The sequence below is a fragment of the Scomber scombrus genome, chromosome 17 (genome assembly GCF_963691925.1).
Source record: "Scomber scombrus chromosome 17, fScoSco1.1, whole genome shotgun sequence".
Taxonomy (NCBI): domain Eukaryota; kingdom Metazoa; phylum Chordata; class Actinopteri; order Scombriformes; family Scombridae; genus Scomber; species Scomber scombrus.
The window spans coordinates 28,219,746-28,240,401 of record NC_084986.1 but is presented as its reverse complement, the minus strand read 5'-3'; the positions used below and the strand labels follow the sequence as shown (position 1 = coordinate 28,240,401).

Here is a 20,656-nt window from a genome sequence, read left to right as displayed (position 1 = left end):
TGCATTTTTGTATCAAGAGTTAGAAGGAACACACTGGAGCATTTCCTCTAGTGGTATTCTTGTGGGGAAAAAAGGTGTGACTGCTGTTGTTGAACTTATATAAGAACAAATGGAATGGTATGAGTGTTCCTGATTAAAAGGAACCATTCTTCCTAGATGTTTCTGAAAAATTACACACAGTAAATGGTGTTCTTTTTCAGAAAAAAGGGGGATGTAGGCAGGTACTGATGTATATAAGTGTTACTCTTGATCCAACAGAGGACAGACACCCGCCATGCACACGACATGCAGCAGGGGTAGCAAAGATTCTCCAAAAAGTAGCACACATAGTCATGGGATACCCACTCACAGTGTTAACAATACATAGTATAGTGGCATTTGTGAATTCAACAGCCTTCACAATGACATCACTAAGACAGACCAGATTAGAAAAAATTCTAAACGCGCCACACATCACGTTTACACATGAAGGAATCAACATGGCTGATAACATGGGGGAGGGAGAGCCACATAGGTGTGAGGAAAGGGTACAGAGAGATATCAGGGTCAGAGCAGACTTGCAAGCAAAACCAATCACAGACCCAGAAGAAACTTTGTTCACAGATGGGTGTTGCTACAGACACCCCACAGAAGGATTAAAAGCAGCATATGCAGTAATAAGGCAAACAGAAGACGGGTTTGAGGAAGTATTGACAGGCACAGTGGAAGGGAAAGAATCAGCTCAGCTAGCAGAATTACAAGCAATGGTAGCAGCGTTAGAATGGGCAGAAGGGAAGAGAGTGAACATTTATACCGATTCAGCATATGTGGTGGGAGCGATACAGGTAGAATTGAGTCAATGGATCAGAGCAGGATTTTTTACTGCAGCCAAAACGCCCATCAAACATGAAAAAGACATTAAAAGGTTAGCAGAGGCCTTAATGAAACCTGCAGAAATAGCAGTCATTAAGTGTAGGGGTCATGATAAAGCAGAGACCACCGGAGCAAAAGGAAATCAGGAAGCAGACTCAGCAGCTAAAAAAGCAGCAGGGTATACGGCTCAAAACATGATGATACAGACCGAGAAAACAGTGTATGATTTGTTACCGGCATGCGATTTAAACATGTTAATAAAAGAGCAGCAGAAAGCCTCCCCTCAGGAGCTAACAGTGTGGAAAGAAAGGGGGGCTAAGGAATCCGAGGGGGTTTGGAGGTCACCGGACGGTCGACCAGTGTTGCCCCCCGGATTGATAGCGTCCACGCTCCACGAAGCACATGGTCTCACACATTGCGGAAAAACACAGATGCAGAGACATCTGACACATTGGTGGCATCCGTTTTTGCCAGCAATGATCGAAAATCATATCAGAGAGTGTAAAACGTGTACAGAATACAATGTGAGAGCAACAGTGAAGCCGCATGAAGGGAAATTTCCTCACAAATGCCAGGGCAAGAGATAGTGATTGACTATACTGATATGATTGAGAGAGTAAACGGGTACAGGTATCTCCTGGTCGCAGTGGATGCATACACTGGTTGGCCAGAAGCTATGCCTGCAAAGAAGGAAGACGCAAAAACAGTGATCAAATTTTTGATAAATCACTACATTCCGACGTATGGGTTTCCAAAAAGAATCAGGTCGGATAACGGCACACACTTTAAGAATAAAGATTTGCAGGAGGTAGAAGCAGCGCTAGGACTGAAACACGCGTTTGGAGCAGTATACCATCCGCAATCACAGGGAAAGGTGGAAAGAATGAATCAGTCCATTAAAGGTAAAATAGGAAAAGTGTGTGCTCAAACTAAATTAAGCTGGGTGGATGCTCTGCCCTTAGCCTTAATGTCCATCAGAAGCTCAGTTAATTCAATTACAGGGTTCACCCCTTATGAGCTAAGAACAGGTCAACAGTTTCCCGGACCTGGAGCAGGGGTACAGATGGTAGATAGAGAAAGGGTTCATGTAAGGTATAAGCCATACTATGATCAACTAACAGCTTTGGTTTCAGCTTTCTCGAAACAGGTTGGAGCTGTAAAGGGGGACCCCGAGAGGCAGAGCCCGCCTACAACAGACTGGGTCCTACTGAAAGTCATCAAGCGGAAGTGGTCAGAGCCAAGGTGGACAGGACCATTCAAGGTGGTGGAAAGGACATCGCACGCACTCAGGCTGCAAGGAAAGGGAGACAGCTGGTATCACTGGAGCCAGTGTGCTGCCACAGACCCTCCAATCAGGACTTTAGATCAGATAAGACAAAGGAGGAGTATAGTGGAGCATTGATAACGAATTCTTCTTTTCAGCAGCCTGAGGACAACATTCTGGTATAAGGTTGAGAAGGTTTGAAAATCTTCCGGAAAAATAGTTTTTCTAGAATCCAATTGAGCAAACTGAGCCAGTTTTGCTTGCTAAAAATAATCAGAAGAGTGTATTAAGATGTATATTGCAGCAGGGGAGCCACACCACAACAAGTGGTGGTGGCTAGGAGTGTTTACTATCATATCATGCATTATTGTTATTATGTTGGTGTTGTTATGGGGATCAGCCATGGGGGATCGAAATACAGAGGGGAAAGGGAAACCCGGAAACAAGAGAGCTGCCCAAGAAACGGGGGATTAGTGCCTTATTTCCAGTTACCCCAAACAAGAACGTTGATCGTATAAATTACATCCATTACAATGTACTTCGCTTGGCAAATAAGACCCGGGATGCAGTAGCAGGTCTCTCAGAACAGCTGGCAGCCACCTCATTGATGACAGTACAGAATAGAATGGCATTGGACATGTTATTAGCAGAAAAGGGAGGGGTCTGCTCCATGTTTGGAGATCAGTGCTGTACTTTCATCCCAAACAACACTGCACCGGATGGCTCTGTAACCAGAGCTCTGGAAGGATTGAGAACCTTATCCTCAGAAATGCATGAACACTCAGGCATCGATAACCCTTTGGAAAGCATCTTGGAATCATGGTTTGGTAAATGGAGGGGATTGATTGTGTCTGTATTAGTGTCCCTAGTAAGTGTAATGGGAATGTTGATTTTATGTGGATGTTGTTGTATTCCCTGTCTAAGATCTTTGTGTAACAGATTGATTGTCACCGCAATTGAAGGAAGGGTTCCTCCTCCTTACCAGATGCCACAGTTGGAGATGGAAGTGATGGCGTTGGTGGCGGGGGAAGGATATCGGTTTGAGGATGAGGATGAAATATGAATATGTTTCGTGGTCTCATGTTTATGAGACCAAAAGGGGGAATTGTAGATATATGCTATGAATTGGCCACTGCTAAAATATCACATAAGGGGATTAATTACTTTGTTGTTTGTTTCATATAAATATGTGGTCCTATGTGTAACAATCTGAAAGCAGTAAGCTTGTTGTGTAATAAGAATGCATGAAGACAGTTTACCCTGAAGTGTAAGTAAATAGGTAGATTCTTGATGTTGACACGTCCCACTTGCATAGGTTAAAGGTTTATTATTAACAGGAGAGCGGGGTCAAACATTCAGTCAGAGCCCTGACCATCCTTTGTTAAACAATGCAGAACTAACCATAAAACCCCCAAAGGAGGTCTGGTGATTGTGTAGTTTCAGAAGAACTAACCATGAAACCCCCACAGGAGGTCTGGTGATTGTGTAGTTTCAGTTAAGGAGGTCACAAGAAGATCACATATCCTGGACTGTGAGAAGATGGAGGATGGAGTCAGATCAACAGCCAATCAGGAGACGACAGCACCTCACACATTATATCTGATTGTATTTTTGTATAAAGGGGTCAGGGAAAGGAGAGGAGTCGGACTTCATGAACTGACACACACTGTTGTTCATCAGGGACAGGAAGATCTCGACCCAGAGCTCTGTATGTTTTATTCATTTACTGCTAAATAAAATAGCCTGTGAGACCGCTCATCTTCTCCTATCCTTTCATTTAACGAACGCACAGACTGAGCTAACACATAGCGTATGATTTAGCAAGTAGAATTAGCTCAAGTTTCAACAAAAGACATCAGCAGGTGTTGTGGTAGATTGAGCTTCCTGAGAGCCCTCAGAAAGTATAGTCGCTGCTGTGCCTTACCAATCAGGCAGTGAGTATTCTATGTCCATGTAAGATCCTCAGAAAGGTATGTGCCCAGGAACTTGAAAGTAGCCACTTCTCCACACTCAGCCCATTTATCTCCAGCGGCTGATGATGGCTGATGTTTTCCTCCTGAAATCAACAATCATTTCTTTAGTTTTCTTAGTGTTCAAAACTAGGTTGTTTACTGAACACCACTCAGTTAGCCTCCGGACCTCCTCCCTGTAAGCTGTCTCATCACCTTCACTGATCAGGCCCACCACTGTTGTGTCATCTGCAAATGTAATGATGACATTGGTGTTGTGGGTGGGTGTGCAGTCATATGTGTAAAGTGAGTACAGGAAGGGGCTCAGGACACAACCTTGTGGAGCTCCTGTGCTGAGAGACAAAGAGGAGGAGTGGTGGGGGCCCATCATCACAGACTGTGGCCGGTTGGTTAAGAAGTCTCGTATCCACAGGTCGGACATCTTGTGAAACAGTCTGCTTGACTGTATTGAATGCGGAACTGTAGTCCACAAACAACAGCCGTGCATATGTTCTTGGTGTTTCCAGATGGAGCAGTACAGTGTGAAGGGCAGTTGAGATGGCGTCATCTGTTGATCGGTTTGACCTGTATGCATACTGGTGGGGATCTAGTGTGTTTGGGAGAGCAGCCTTGATGTTTTTCAGCACCAATCTCTCCAGGCACAATGTTAAGGCCACTGGCCGGTTACTTTAGTCTGTTTGGGTAGTGGTACAATAGTGGAGGTTTTAAGACAGGTACAGAGCACTGCGACAGAGATATGTTGAATATGTCGGTGAACACCACAGCCAGCTCCCCGGCACAGTCTTCAGCTGGCCCAGACACCGAGTGTTCCGTGTGTTAATACGGCTGAATGCATGTCTCTCCTCATATGGCTGCAGAGCAAGTGCCTGGTTGTTTGTAGGTGATGCGGGTACTGGGGCAGTGGTCTCTCCTGCATGGCGGCCGAAGAAGTGGTTAAGTTCCTCGGCTAGTGCAGCACTGTCGTTGGTGAGCTGGTTGGTGTTAATGTTTTGGTTTGTGATATGTCGTATAATAATGTTAGCTTGAGGGGGGATGTAAACAGCAGTGATCATAACACAGTATGTTCCCTAGGTAGATAGAAGGGGCGACACTTTACAGTTAGGTATTCTAGATCCGGAGAGCAGTGGGTATCAGTGATCTTTGCGTCTGTAAACCAGCTGTTGTTTGTGTACACGCACAGTCCCCCCCCCACTCTGCTCTTACCAGAGTCACTCGTCCTGTCAGCCCGGTGTAAAACGCGGCCTGCTAGCCGGATAGCCTCCTCTGGTATCGTCGGATTTAGCCATGTCTCCGTAATCACCATGGCACAGCAGTCCCATATGTTCCTCTACATGATCAGAGTGAGTTCCAGCTCAACCATCTTGCGTTTGCGATGAAGAGGCTTGGCAGTGATGGTTTGTGTGGGTCCCGCGCTTCTGTTTCCGGTCTCTGTGCCGCCTTCGCCGTCTCCCAGCTGGGTCAGTAATCCAGACCTGGGTCACCTCACAATCTCAGTCGGGATGCCTTGATGCCAAGGCATCCCGACTGTTGCTTTGCAGCGAACCGATGCTTATCAGTTCGTGCAGACTGTATTTTATGATTACATATGCACACACGGTGTTCAACAACAGGCATACTAGAGAAAGAGCTAAAAAAAAACGTATTAATGAGGACCGCTTTACCGAGAGCTCAGCCGCAGCGTATACACGCGCCGCCATCTTCAACATCAGATGGGACATAACCCAGACGAGCAATTACATTGTTGTACTCTGCTATTATCAGTGACTAAATGATATATTTTTGTCAAGACAAACTTGCAGCACTGAAATTCATCCTAAAAACAGGGGATAGGCTGAGCCAATTAGTCTAAGTATAAACAGTATCTACTTTTTTACTTTATGTTAAATAACCACAGTTGCTGCTAGCTTACAGCTAACATTAGCCCTGAGTTGAAAGCCTTTTCACTCTCATTTTCTTGTTTAATATTGCTTTTAAATGCAATATAATGTACTGTTCTACTGCATTCAATAATTATGATTCTTATGATCCATAAACTTCCCAGGGTTTTGGGGCACTCATAAGAAAACTAAGACATTAAATTGAACCTGTCATTAAAAACTTAAAGAGTAGCTTTAACAACTTTAACAATTTATTTAATTAATGCATTTGAGAGAGAAATCGTGCACACATTTCCATCTGGAAATGAGCAGCAGTGATGCGTTTCATATAAGAAGCGAGAGGCAAAAGCGGAAGGATGGCTTTAGGAAACATGGGAGAATGAGAGAAGAAAGAAGGGGGGAAGAGAAACTTAGATAGAACCTTTTGCACCCATTCCCCCGCTGGATTCTTTGATACACTCTGCATTGCATAATGACATGCAAATATGACAAAATATGAAAGCGGTACTGAGTAGGGAAATCTGGTCTAATGCAGTTTTCAGAATCTTGAAAAATCCTTTGAAGCCGAAGAATTCTTTTCATTTGCCTCTTAGGAAATCCTCATTCAGCCATCGCTCCCTCTTTCAGTCTGCCTGACTCAATCTCCAATGCCTCTCTTTCACTCAGTTTGCAATTTTTACGTCAATCTGTCTCCTTTTCTGACCTTCCTCCCCTCTTTCTTCCAGTCATCTCCAAGGATGTATAGAAGTCAATACTCCAGAGAAGCTATATAGTCCAGAGCTCCTCCAAACTAACTGCTCACACTGTACTGCACCACCATGCTTTATAAAGAGCTAACTGTGTTAGAAAAAGCCCAAAAGACTCAAGGGAAAGGGATTTAGAGGGCTGGAAATCATCGTAAAACAACTTCATCGGGGGTAGCTTTCCCATGTTGGTCAACGCTAATGTACATTTTTCTCTAAATCGCCTTGTGATTGCTGCTGCGGCAATTTCTGAAGAGCAACAAAGCAGAACATAAATGCCTGTTTCCTCTCTCTGAGAATCTTTGAGAAGAAGAAGGAAGCGGAAACAGATCAGATCGAGTTGAGGATTGGAAAAAACATATGTTGGAGAAACACTCAGCAGCATGCAGCCTCAAAACCATCCAAGCTCAAAGAGACTCACAGTTTGTGAGTCAACCTTATATAAATATATTTTCAACCTTATATAAATATATTTACGTATTTACATGTATAAATCCATTCACGCAGCAGATGCTAGGGCAAACTCTAAAATGCTATGTTTATTTAATATTCAACACACATCCACTTTGTTTACCAGACTACCAGGGAGATTTGAGGATATATATATAATCCAGTGTATTAACCTGTGAATTGAGTGTTGTTAAAACGTAATATTCTGTAAGCTGAGTCAAATACATGCTCTCATTTGAATAGCAGACTGGATACACATACACGTATCGCTAAAAGCCTAAATCCCTGCATAGCCTGGAAGAGCCTTCTAATAATATCAGGGACAAATTGAAATGAATAGCATTAGATGTGGGGGTGTCCAGCAGTAGCACCTGTCAAAGCCTTTTACAGTTGTCCCAAATAAAGTGTCTTCTGGTCCGACATCCTTATCAGAAGGACAACATCAATTTTTTATGCCTGTACCGTTTCAAATCACTGTTGAAATGATTTATGAAGTGATTTCAGGCACAAAAAACACTTTGTTAAGGTTTGAGGAAACAGTGTGGTTTGAGCTACAATTAGTAATTTGCTATAGTCAGGGAACATTGGTTGTCACGGTTACAATAATAACCATGTGGTTAAGGTTGGGAGGAGTATCGTGTGCCAGTGTGGTGGTCCATCTGAAAATGTGAATTATACAGTGGTTTGGTATTACAGCATGGCAAAGGCAGAGGTAGTATTACAATGCTATTAGCACTGCAAAGCCTTGTAGTAATGAGGCCTCCACAACAAAACTCCATTTCCACCAATAGTTACAGGTATTTTGGACCCAAAGGAACTCATCTCAGGGACTAAACTTGGAACTTTAAAGTCCCTGTTGTGCACTTCCATTTGCATTTCCATCGCATCTGAGGAATTAGGTAGATCATGTAAATTAGACCCATGAGGAACTTAAAAAAGATGGCGGCATTTAGAGACAGGATATAGTAACACGAGGAAATACTTATTAGGCATTAAAGAAATACGAGAGGAGGAGAGGGAGTGACTCAAACTAATGTGGCTTTCCCAGAATTAACAACTTAATAAATAGTGAAGAAGGCTCATTCTGTCACGCCATGACAAGAGAATTCACCGTTTGTTTCCCATTTGACCAGACAGTCAGCATTTGTTTTACCCATGATTGGGAACCTAAACATGCCTTAAACCTAGGAGGTAGAATGGGTCATCCACTAATCAGACAGGGGGTGGTTCAATCCCTGGCTCCTCCAGTCTTTAGCCAAGATACTAAACCCTAACTTGCTCTTAATGGCTGAGGTATCAGTGTGTGAGTGTGTATGTATGAGTGAGCATTAGACACATTTGGCTAAAAAGCGCTACGTCATTCCTGATGAACAGGTTGGCACCTTGCATGGCAGCCTCTGCCATCTGTGTGTGAATGTGTGTATGAATGGGTGAATGTTGGCATATGTTGTGAAGTATTTTGAGTGGTCAGTAGACTAGACTATAAAAACACTATATAAATGTAGTCCATTTAAACATAGATATTGCAGATAAGATTTGTTTAATATTTTCTCCACATGGAGGATAAGACCAACTGTAAATGATGTGTTTATCTATGCTTTTTGCTTGTAGCTTTTATTTATATTTATATTTGGATTCAAGGATTTGTTCATAAAAGACTATTCATTCATACTTGATGCTTTGGCTTTAGGTGCTATTATGGGAGTCTTCTTGTAAGCCAAAGAGTGAAGATAGGAGAGGGTACATAACTAGTAGGATGCCAGCTGCCTGATTTAAATTTAATGGGGAGAGAGAATGAGCAGGAATGAAGACTGGGAACATCAGAGAACAGAGAGTGAAAGACAAGACAGACAATCTCCCTGTATCCTGTTGTGTAAGTAGCAAAAGCAAAACTTACCGCATGGAGTGGATTGCCCTGATCGATTGGCACCTTGAAGTCAGCCTGAAGCTCATCAAAAGCTGTTATCTGAGAAAAAGAGAGAGAAAAAAAAATCACCATAGAATCGGCAAAATAGAGGAACAATAAAGAATGAAATGTCTCATTCTGGAAGCACATCGTTAGTGCTTACAGCCCAGTAATGCTTGTACCTAGTGATGCTAGGCTGTAGAAGGCCACATTACTGCCATAGATTATCTTTTAATGTTAATAACTGTTAAATAACCCTGAACGGTTACTACCAAGACCCATCTTAAGGATAAGCCTGTTGTGAAGGACCATAACCAACAACAATTTGACCCTACAATTAAGTATTGTGTAAGTTTATGACCGAATACCTGCAAAAATAACATTTCCATCAGCCTCAACTATACTGCTAATGTTTAAAATATATAATGTTTACCATGTTAACCATCCTACTTTAGCATGTTAGCATGGTAACATTTGTTAGTCATCACTAATCACAAACTGCAGTAGAGGCTGGAGATGAGCAATAATGAAAATGTCATTATTTTTGCAGGTGTCTTTGTTCATAAATTTAAATATTGTCCAAATTGGGTGCGCCTGGGTAGCTGAGTGGTTGAGGCGTATGCCACATAATGTCAGCATCCCTGGTTCGATTCCAGCAAGAGACCTTTACTGCAGATCATTCCCCTCTCTCTCTCTCTCCCTGTTTCCTGTCAGCCTCTCTGCCACCTGCTGTTGAATAAATGCAAAAAAAGCCCAAAAATCTATATATATATTGGAAAATTTGACCTGATGGTAGAGTTCAATTAAAAGTCAGAGGATCACCAAAATTATTAGAATTCATGCACTGGGCACAATGCATATTGGTACAAAATATATAAACATATATAAGATATTTTAGTCTGGAACAAAGTGGTGGACCTCCCAAGTGGCAGCTGCAGCACCCAGCTACTTTATTCCAGGAAATGATTGACTCTTATATCTGTGAGGTGCATCAGTGCATACATAAACTATACATTAAACATACAAACATACATACATACATATATATATATATATATATATATATATATATATATATATATATATATATATATATGTATATATATATATATATATATATATATGTATGTATGTATGTTTGTATGTTTAATGTATAATTTATGTATGCACTGATGCACCTCATGCCCAAGACAAATTTCCCTGACGGGACAATAAAGTATATCTTAACTTAAACATTCTGAGTAAATTGCCTACACATCCTACGGAGCTGAATTTTTTTTCATTAGATCCACTTCATTTTGTCCAGCTGCCCAACTGCAACCCATAGTCAATTCAGAAGTCTGTCACTTTATTTATTTTTTTCAATATATGCAAAAGCAATTAACATCTATATCAAGTCTTCATTCCTATACTACCAATATTGAAACATATTGATATCAAGTGTTTCAAAAGGTGTTCAGATTGGTCAAACGGTGATTCCGCAGTGATATTCAATATCTTGCTGTAATTGTTACTGTATGCACATTCTTTAATTCATGTCATTTTTAAACACATTTCAAAAATATTTGACCATACACCCAAAACCAGCAGAATATGTGATTTTCTTCATAATACTTTAGTTGTAAACATTTTAGGTTTAAACAGACAAACCCCATCTGACCCGTCAGACCCCAGTCTGGCACATGTGATGTCATTGCCTCAGAAGGTGTAAAAAGGTGTAAAGAACAATGTCGCCCCAGTGGTGCAGTCAACAAATCACTGGTCTCTTTTTCCAGGTGGCCAAAATAACCAATCATGTGGCTATTTTTTTTTATCAAGTGCTTAAAATCAGGAAAGTGGTTAGGTGCTTCCACTTTTTTCCCCTGGAAGGCGACACAAAGCAATCAATACCTCAAGAAACTCAGGACTCATTCAAATCATTAAATAACAATTCATTAAAACAGATGTACATGTAACACATAATCTTGGGATAGTATGTGAAAACAATGTTACTAATAGATGTTATACTGGCTAAACAAACAAATGACAAGGCAGTGTTCTCATCCTCCTTTGTCACAGGCAGTCTTAACCTTTAAGGACACAATCATACACATTGATTTATTGAACATGCCAGTGCTCTTTATTTCTTTACTTCTTCCAATCTGCTGCCCTGAGACGTCAGGTTCAACATGTCTCAATTTCACAGCAGCATGTGTTATGTCATTGTCTGCTAAACAAATCCATCTACCTGCTGTACTGCCAGGCCCGTTTCTAAGTTGCTTATACAAGGAGAATTTCAGGTCTTCACCCTTGTCACCATCATCACCATCATCATCATCATCAACATGAATTGTTCCAGTTAAACTGTTGGGTTAGATCTGCCTAGAGGAACACCATTTGCATGTAAGAGACATAGAAATCAGAACCCTTTGGATTGGTTTCATTTGATTCTGCTACCCACCCACTGCTGTATTGTGGGATAGCTTTTAGTAATAACATCAAGTAATGAACAGCAGAGAAAATAAGCAACAGTTCATTGGTGTTTCTTGTGTTGCAATGGAGGCAATTGCACTACAAAGACAGATGTCATTGCTTGATGAGCTGGGCCTCAGGAGGAAAGTGTATGTGTGTGAGAACAGGGAGAGATATGAGTGTGTCAGTCAATGTATCTGCATATGAGCTACACTCAGTGTTTGTAGTATGGGGGAGCTGTAAGGTAGGATAATGAGTATATCTCTGTATGTGTGTGCAGCCAAGTAAGAAAAAATTGCTAACTATTTGTGTGGTAGGAAAATGTTACCCATTCATTGTATTATATGAGCAAGAAATAGAAGCTGTTGCACGTGTGCTTGTACATGTGAATGTGTGTGTTTGCCCAGTATGGGCAATTAACATCAGAGAGAGACGGCAGAGGTTTGCACCATTCCGGGTTATTTCCCTGGGCTCGCCCCCACAATGACAGGCAGCTTTTTACATGTTATTTCCCAGAGGATCCCAACATTGATCCTGGCTCATTGCCTTGCTCTGTTACAGTGTGTTAGCTTCCCCCAGGCTGTTCCTCATGGGTGACAGGAACACACATACACAGTCTTCATGGGTGCACACACAGGGAAGCACTGTGCATATTCTTACACAATAACACACACAGACATATAAAGATCCAAAGTGCAGCAGAAAAACCTGGTCCTTGATAAACTGGATATTCTTGGTGGGTGTTGTTCTTATTATTCATCTTCTCTGATAAAATGAGTAACTATGTCATATGATTAGGTGTGTGTGTGTGTGTGTGTGTGTGTGTGTGTGTGTGTGTGTGTGTGTGTGTGTGTGTGTGTGTGTGTGTGTGTGTGTGTGTCATAATCTGCTGACCATGACACCACTTATGTTACATGAAATGCTGATTGAGTGAACATCATGTATGTTGAAACCTACTGATTAACCATTGTCCTGATTGCACACATTATGACGTGATTATTGTGCTGACATTGTTCTGATGGTAGAACAAGTTCATCCTTTTGACAAGATAATGTATTGTATATAATCTGACAACTTCCTCTGCTCTGGGTTCATTCTTGCCATCTCACACTTGAGACAGCAAAGAGTCCGTTCATACTTAATGCCTTCAACATGTTCTGGGTCTGCCCCATGTTCCGTTCCCATTTGGATGCGGCCAGAGTACCTGTGCATGGGGGCATCTAGGAGGTATCATAATTAGATGCCTGAACCACCTCAATGGGTTCCTTTTAACGTGAAGGAGCAGCAATTCTACTCCACTCTGAGGGGGAGTTTGTTAACTTTATTGTGGCTCTTTGTGTCTGTAATCTCAATCTTTCAGTCATCACGAGCACAAAGGAACATTGGAACATATATATCTACTGGTAAATGAAGGGTTTAGACTTTAAGACTCCTTCCTTCGAGAATTTCTAATTGTGGATGCGTTTGAGAACCCCTTTACTCTGGGAGCTGCACTGTCACTGCAGTAGTTACTGGTATGGTCACTCTTGGCAAATCAGTCCCAAGAACCCCTTATGTGGCAACTTTGGGAGAAAGGCACCTTGCTTAGAGAATCTAGAACCCTTACCATCCACTAGGCCTGGGAAGGGAACACACTAGTAGAACTCGTCCTACGGCATACTGGCTTAAGGGAAGGTGTCAGAACAAGAGAAGAACCCTTATGGAGTTCTTCCAGCTTGAGCACCATGGGTATACTCAAGGTATTTATTTAAAATCTGTTTTATCATCTAGCTGCTGGTGTTTCTTGCTCCGTCAAACTTCTTTTTGGCATCATACTACATAGCCAGATATCAGCTATTAACTTGGCAAGTGCAATGCTTTAATTACCAATAGGGATGATGGCTTAAACTCCAAAACTATGACTCATATTGTAATAAACTGGTATTATCATTCAAGGGAAAATCCACCCTAAAACAGAATTTCACCTCCTTGATCCTCGGCGGCTCAGTCAGTGGCATTCAAAAGCAACATTTACTGCTTAGCTGCAGACCAAGGGACCAAACCTCAAATCTGTGGCATGCTCAGAAGGTGATTCCTGCAGAAGACCCGCTGGCAATGACTATGGGTTCTCTTTTTGCAAATCTGCTTCTATTTTGATTTGGTTGTTAACTTTAACAGACTGCTTTGAAGTCAAGGTTGGCTGGCAGAAACGGGATACAAATTGGCACACTCTGCTCTTCTCTTGGCATGCTGAATTCTGCATAAACAGTGTGTTTTAATGCAGACTGTGGCTGCTAGTGGACTGACACCTTACTCTGTGTATGTGTGTCTGCAAAGGAGAGAACAGTGAGAAGAATGTAGCCTATTTTTTTCTCTCTTTTTTTGTATCTTGATGTATATTTGGGCTAGACTCCACTGTCCTGCAGTCGGTTAAAGCTATGACCCACCAAAAACATGGTTTTCCATCCATGCAGCCTCTAAGGTATTCATATGGAAATAACAAGATTAAAAACAACAACAGCAATCACAGGAACCTCCACCCTGATGTAAAACACTACAAGGTCCACTTTAATTATTCAAAACCTCCTTTAAATTATTCATTTGGATTTTAAACCCACTCAATATGGGTTAATTTTCTGCACAACCACTTTTCACCAGCCTCTGAAGCACAGCTTAGAACCCAACGAAGCTGGTGGCAGAACATTGAATAAGCATGCAGCAAATTGAGATCTGCACAGTTCTGGACTTAATTCATGCTATCTGTTTCCCGGGATTAAACAATAGCTAGATGCAAAGTTGCCCAATTTTGCCACAAGGAGCAATACATTTTAATTTATTTCAGACAGAGAGTAAAATGCAGCGCAAAACTGACAGAGAACAGGAAAAGGTCTGTTGTGAGTAATCCTGTGATGGTCTTTATTTCTTATTACTCATTTTTTAGTAATGGCCGGTTTAATAATCAAATGTAAGGAAGAGCAGAGGCAAGCAAAATGGCTGGCAATGTTCACCACAGTTTGGATGCCTTACAGATAAATCCATATGCATGGATTCTCACTAAGGGAAGGATCACCTGCCTCACATATTAATGCTGGTTTTTAAAAAGGCAGAGCACAGAAGGAAACATAAAATAAATGGAGCAGGAATGGAGGGAAATATTTAGCTTTTTTAGTTACATCTGGTCTGTTTTCCCCCTTTTAGGACTATACAGGGAACATAAACATATCTTCTCCTGCAGTCTTCCCAGAGGTCACTGGCTGGCCATGTGCTGGGAGCTGGCTTGTGTTTTAATCACTAACATGCTCCCGTCAGTGTCAGCCTATATCTGTGCTGAACACCTTGGCAGGGGGAAACAGCTGGAGGGGGCAGTTTCCTTGACGCTAATAAACACTGCTAGCACAATTAATCCCCTCACTTACTGTGAGGAGATCAAATGTAATAAATCTCTTCCTTCCAGAAAATTCCTATGTCAGCTTTCTGTATTCATGAATCAGCTGTCAGGACGACAGAAAGAAACTGATAGGCACATATAAAGGTACAGTGGCAGTTGTTAGAACATCAACTGAGCACATTGAGCACATATACATGCAGCTGTGGCCATAGCTTCTGGCTGGGCTGAGAAATTATGACATTGCAGCAGGACAGTATTTTCTTTTGTCTTAAAATCAATGGTAGGAATAGATTACCAAGGAAACATTGATTCTTATTTCCTGAGCCTTACAGCCAGTTATCGTGACAGTATTGTTGAGGTTTATCTTTGTTTCTGGAAGTCAAGAAAAGAAGTCAGTAACCATGACCAACCAGTGCAATAGACTTTTGGGTTGAAAAACCCCACTAAATAAGTTAAAGAAAGATACTGGACTTTTGATATATATTTATATAAATGCGGAGTCCAGCAGACAGTAGAAGTGCCTTTTTTAAAATTGTTCTCCCGAATTAACAGAGCAAATATAATATTGTTAACATTTTAACATGTTTGAGGCTGCATTCATCCATATTTTTTATTTAATTCAAACGCCTGTAATGTGAAAGGGGTTGCTGAAGTGGCAATCCCACAGAGTATTACCACTAGACTCTGCAGTTCCCTTCAATTCAGAGAATACAGCACATTTCAGTTAATTGTTTGATGTTACGGCCCACAACTTTATTGGACAAGGTAACTGACCAGCACCACCTGCACAATCTGATGAACATAAAGTAGCATAAAGCACCTTAACAGCCAGAGACATGAGAGTGAATATTTGTCAAAAAGGTGATAATATATCAATGTTGTGCTTGTTCTGCTGACACAAAATTACAAACTAAATAAATAAATGCTGCTTAAGGGATTCCACAGATAATAAAATGTTAAACAAGAAACAAATGTTCTGTCCTGTTTTCTTCTCTTAAAGTTGATTTGGCACTGCACTGCACAGCGATATACAGTATGTGCATCTAATTGAAAGCAGCCAAACTAGTAGTCATTGCTGAATAAAAAGGAGTGTTGACAGCACAAGGACAAATCTAACACGTATCATAACCTAACAATAATGTAAAGGAATGAATTCAGCTTTGGTAGGCACCTCAATATGAAACACATCTGTTAGCAAACTGCTAACACTTGGATGTTAGGTTAGGATGTTCACACGACACAACAACCTGTTAAAACGAATTAGTGCGAGTAAGAATTTACTACTTGGGGAAAAAGAACATTTTACACCTGCCCAGCTCCATAAGATCAAGTCTTATTTACGTTTACTGGGGAAGTATTTCCTTTTCACACATATGGAAAATACAGAGTGAGAAAACACAGCGCTGGTCATCGCACCTCTATCAAAAATTGGCCCTGGGCCAATAGCTATCTCTATCTATTTGTTTAGAGCAACTTGCTTATTGCTATTCCTGTTATTTTGCCAATGCTGACAGTTATCTACAACCATACAAGTGAAGTGACAGTGGATTTTCCAAGTCTGCTTACACAAGAAAAATCAATGCAAATCCAGATGATTTAGAATGTATGAGTCCTCACAAGCTTCCTAAGAAGTCTTCACAAACTAAACATTACCACAAAGAAAAAGCTGAAACAGTGATTTGTCTGATGTTGCAACTAATACTTCTTAGATGGGGCTAGTTAATGGAAACAGGGCTTTGGAAACCAGATCACCTCTAATCAAGTCTGCTCTTATGAAATTCAGAATGTGATCAGACCTGCACTGGGGTTTCTGTAAATCCCTGACAGATGTAATTAATAAGAATAAAGAAAGAAATCAAGGCTATTAAAACTTGAACTTCTCAAACCATTTCCTCACTTATTCATATTGTTGTATATTAAAAACAAAAAACAAAGAGGGTTTACTTGATTAAAGTTGAACAAAACAGCACCAATTCTCTGTATTTAAATGTGAAGAGCTGGAACAGTGGCAGGGGAAATAAAAAGAAAGGACTAAAAACGAAAAATGAGGGAGGACAAGGAGCACCAATATAGTACCTACAGTGCATGCCCTGTGCAGTGAAACAATAGAAACAGTGGAGTCCTAATGATAGATGAGGAGCCAGCAGGGGTTAATGAACACATGGATCGATGCTGGACCAACCCAGCTATACATAGAATGTCACCTCTATTAGCCTCCACTGCCTGGTGCCAGAAAGCCTTGTTGACTGTTTGCTTCTTTGAAATTACAATCAATTATATCACTGAAGCATTTCTTCCCCCTGATGTCTGATAAGGGCCCCTTGAGCACGAGCTGCCCACTAGTTCGTACAGTTCAGGGAAGCGTGATGGAAAATCACAGTGGCTCTGTATATTAAATGTAAGATGAAATCCTGCAGGACCTCACTTCACTTCAGTTATTCTTTTTTATCTGTCATTTATAGACCTTTCTCCACATTGAACGATATGTCTTACTCTTTATATTCCTTAGGGTTCAGAGTGTGGTAAGGCAGTCCCAATCAAACGGGTCACCCACCCCTTTACCTTCCATGAATCCTGTCTTCTTTGTTAAGTATTTAACAGGTATGGGGACATTTTCAAGGTAAAGGAGGCAGATGTACTTAAGCTTTAAATATGAGATGAATATAATCTTAAAGGGAGAGTAAGGTTTCATGGGTCTTATTTTGACCAACATTCCAAATGGGATAATAATATTGTTCTTATCAAATCAGTTAATGAGACTAAAATGAAGTCCCTCTGGACAACAAACATCATATTTTAAACAAATCTCCAGAATCCATCCTAATTTATTTTGAGGTTATTATCCACGGACTGTGACTAGGAAAGTGCTATGTATCATTGTACTATTCCATTTAGACTTGACTTCCTGGTTCAACCATGACCTGCTACACCTGCAGTACCGTAAATGTGTGGGAGGTCAGTTTTCCTCAGCAATAAGAGATCATTACTGTCATTAGATTTTATGTCTATATAATATGGTTTACAGATAATCTGACTGTAACCTGTTTGATTGCCTGTTAACTGCATTGTTAAGACACCATTTCCATTTCATTTCACTACATTCATTCATCCTGACATAGCGTGCATGTTATTTATCTGGACATTGACATTCAATCTATGGGTCTTTGATTTTACACCTGGTATTAAAATGTACTCTCATTTTATTACATTGTTTCCACAATATGATCGAATCACTATATATAAATGAGGTAGGCGGAGCTGGAGGACAAACATGGCAACACTTAGGTTGTGTGAAGCAGTGCCCCGGATGGTTATCATTAATTTGTTGTTAGGGAAGACTTTCAGCTTCTGCCACTTTTCGGGGGGTTTTCTAAGTTTGTGACCTATCAACACATTCTTTCTTATGTGGTCTGACTGTATGGATTGCATACAGCCAGACTGTGTGAGCCAAACACAATGTGAGCCAAATCAGCTCTAAGTATGGTCTGGCCAATTTGATTAGATCCTGATCACAATGCATTCTGAGTGGATTTACACCTTGCATTAATGTGTTTTCTCATATCCAGACAGTGTATCCAGATACAGATTGCATTTTATAACTTGAATATTTTAATAATAGGTGTGAATGGAATATAAGACTAAGTTTACATTCAGCAAAGTGTATGGTGCAGCTGCATCAGTCTAGTCTAATCATCTCAGCCCATTTTGTGGTCATTTTTCCAACGCAATTTTCCATCTGATCTTTCTCGGTAGCTAGCAGGCTGTGCAGATAAAATAGATAAGATAAGGTCTACGTTTTTACTCCAACCTCCAAACGCTTATGGGTGTAACCAGCCGTCAATCGGAACAATGTCTATTTGAATCTCTGAACATATCAGACATGTGAATGGCCATTCGGAGGTCTGGAATAATGCTGCTTCATTATAGCATTGTTGATGTGTTCCCAATTCTCAGTAATTCCTTTCATTAAAACAGTGACTGAACTTGACCTGTCTGAAAATACCCATTTATATTTTACAGGGGTCTCAACACTAAGCCTAATTATTTCCTATTTATCTGCATAGTTTATTTTTATGCAATTATTGAATCTTTTTTCTTTATTTTTCTGTTAAATAGCACAACGTTTCTTGAAGTCAAAGCATTTCTGGCACATGAGTGTCATTAGCGCCACCTCTGCATATTATACATTTCTAATAAAAAATGTGAACAAGAACAATTGTATACAGACAGGACAGGCAGGGTTTTCGTTAAAGAAGGGCTTTGAAAGTGAGAAGTCAGAATTTGAGAAAAAAGGGCGGAGGCATGCAATGTCGAAGAGGATGCTGAGGTTCCTGACTGCTGGGGCGGGGGTGAGAGATACACTGCTAATGGTCAGAGTGGGTTAGGGTTAGGGTTAGGGTTAGGGTTAGGTATGGTCCGAGCAGCATCACGGAAACAGTTTGTGATAGGAGTAATGCAGCGAGCGGTGATAGTAATCCAACAGTAGTAGTCCAGAAAACAGGTGAAAATAGTCCAGGAGGCAACAGCAAAGCAGAAAAAAAGCAAAAACACTGGAGAGCAGCGGCAGCCAAAACACGCGCAGCGTACACTCAACCGGAACATAAACCTCAGCCGCTGACGTATGTATGACTTTTCTGTTTTGGAAGAACTGCTCATGGCACCTGAACCCCCTGATTGGGTATTTCACACATTGATTAAAAGCCCTGGGTGTTTCAGAAATAATTCACTATCACTCAAATTTTACAATGTTTCCTGCACATGTAGTAAGAAGTAAATAGTGAATGAATAAATGATTTCAGACGCAGCCAGAGACAAATGTAACAAGAACGTTAAGTGGAATGCTGATTGTACTTCATTTTTATTTCATTGCTTTCATTAAGACATAAATAATCCAGATGAAGGCAGTGTAAACTGTGAGTGCCCCCCCCCCCCCCCCCCCATCACAAGTTCATGATTTTGCACTTGATGTTTTTTTATGTTTCTGTGTTTGTTTCTCTTACTGTCACACCTAAGAAAAGCTTGATCAATCCCAGGACTTTTCACTTCACTCTCAGGAAACTTCAACCTTCTCACACAGAACTATACTTTTATTATTTATCATCTTCCTTTGATCTCCCCCTATATGCAGTGCTGCCTACTCCCAGCTTTGCATCTGCCGTTTCCCTCCTTTTCATGTCTGATCAACATTTTGTATTCTGCTCCAGTCATCTATCCAGCAGTCTAATCTGGCCTGATGATCTTCCAGTAAAAGAAATCCATAGTCTCTCTGACCTTTCCTCCTCTCCTTCTCCATCATTCCATCACTCCTGCAGTTCATGTCATTACTCTCTCCTTCAGAAAACTCTGCCTCATACACCGCTTTCATCTTTCTTCCTGTGACATAATCAGTCCCTTTCCTCTGGGGCTTGACCACTCTATCCCTGGCGGACCTGTACAATAGATGTCTGAGGCATTACAGATCACAGAAACAAGCTTGGGCCTCTGGCAGGGTAAAGAAAGTAAAAAAAAACATGCTTTGCAAAATATTAAATCTCTGAAGCCAGGTCAACATTTTGCCATTCTAAAATCGAAGAAAATAAAGGAAATGATGCTTTTCTTACTTCACTTTCCTTAGCGTCTCTCTCCTTTCAGCTTGTTTTGCTCCATCATTTTAGCACCACAGAGACAGTAGATGTGTTATAGTTGTATGGTGTGAATGATTATTCACACAACACCTCTGTTAAACCTGTGAATGCCCTGTACTTGTCAAAATCTCAGCGTGAGGCAAAGTCACGCT

General features: G+C 40.9%; 1 protein-coding gene across 1 annotated transcript in view; it reads right to left on the bottom strand.

Moving 5' to 3' along the window:
- The window catches only part of cnih3 (cornichon family AMPA receptor auxiliary protein 3), a 98,827-nt gene that overhangs the window by 71,705 nt on the left and 6,466 nt on the right, over positions 1–20,656 (bottom strand). The window contains exon 2 of the mRNA XM_062437482.1: positions 9,054–9,122. Coding sequence (XP_062293466.1) covers positions 9,054–9,122 — 69 coding nt within the window. The remainder of the gene's footprint in view (positions 1–9,053; positions 9,123–20,656) is intronic.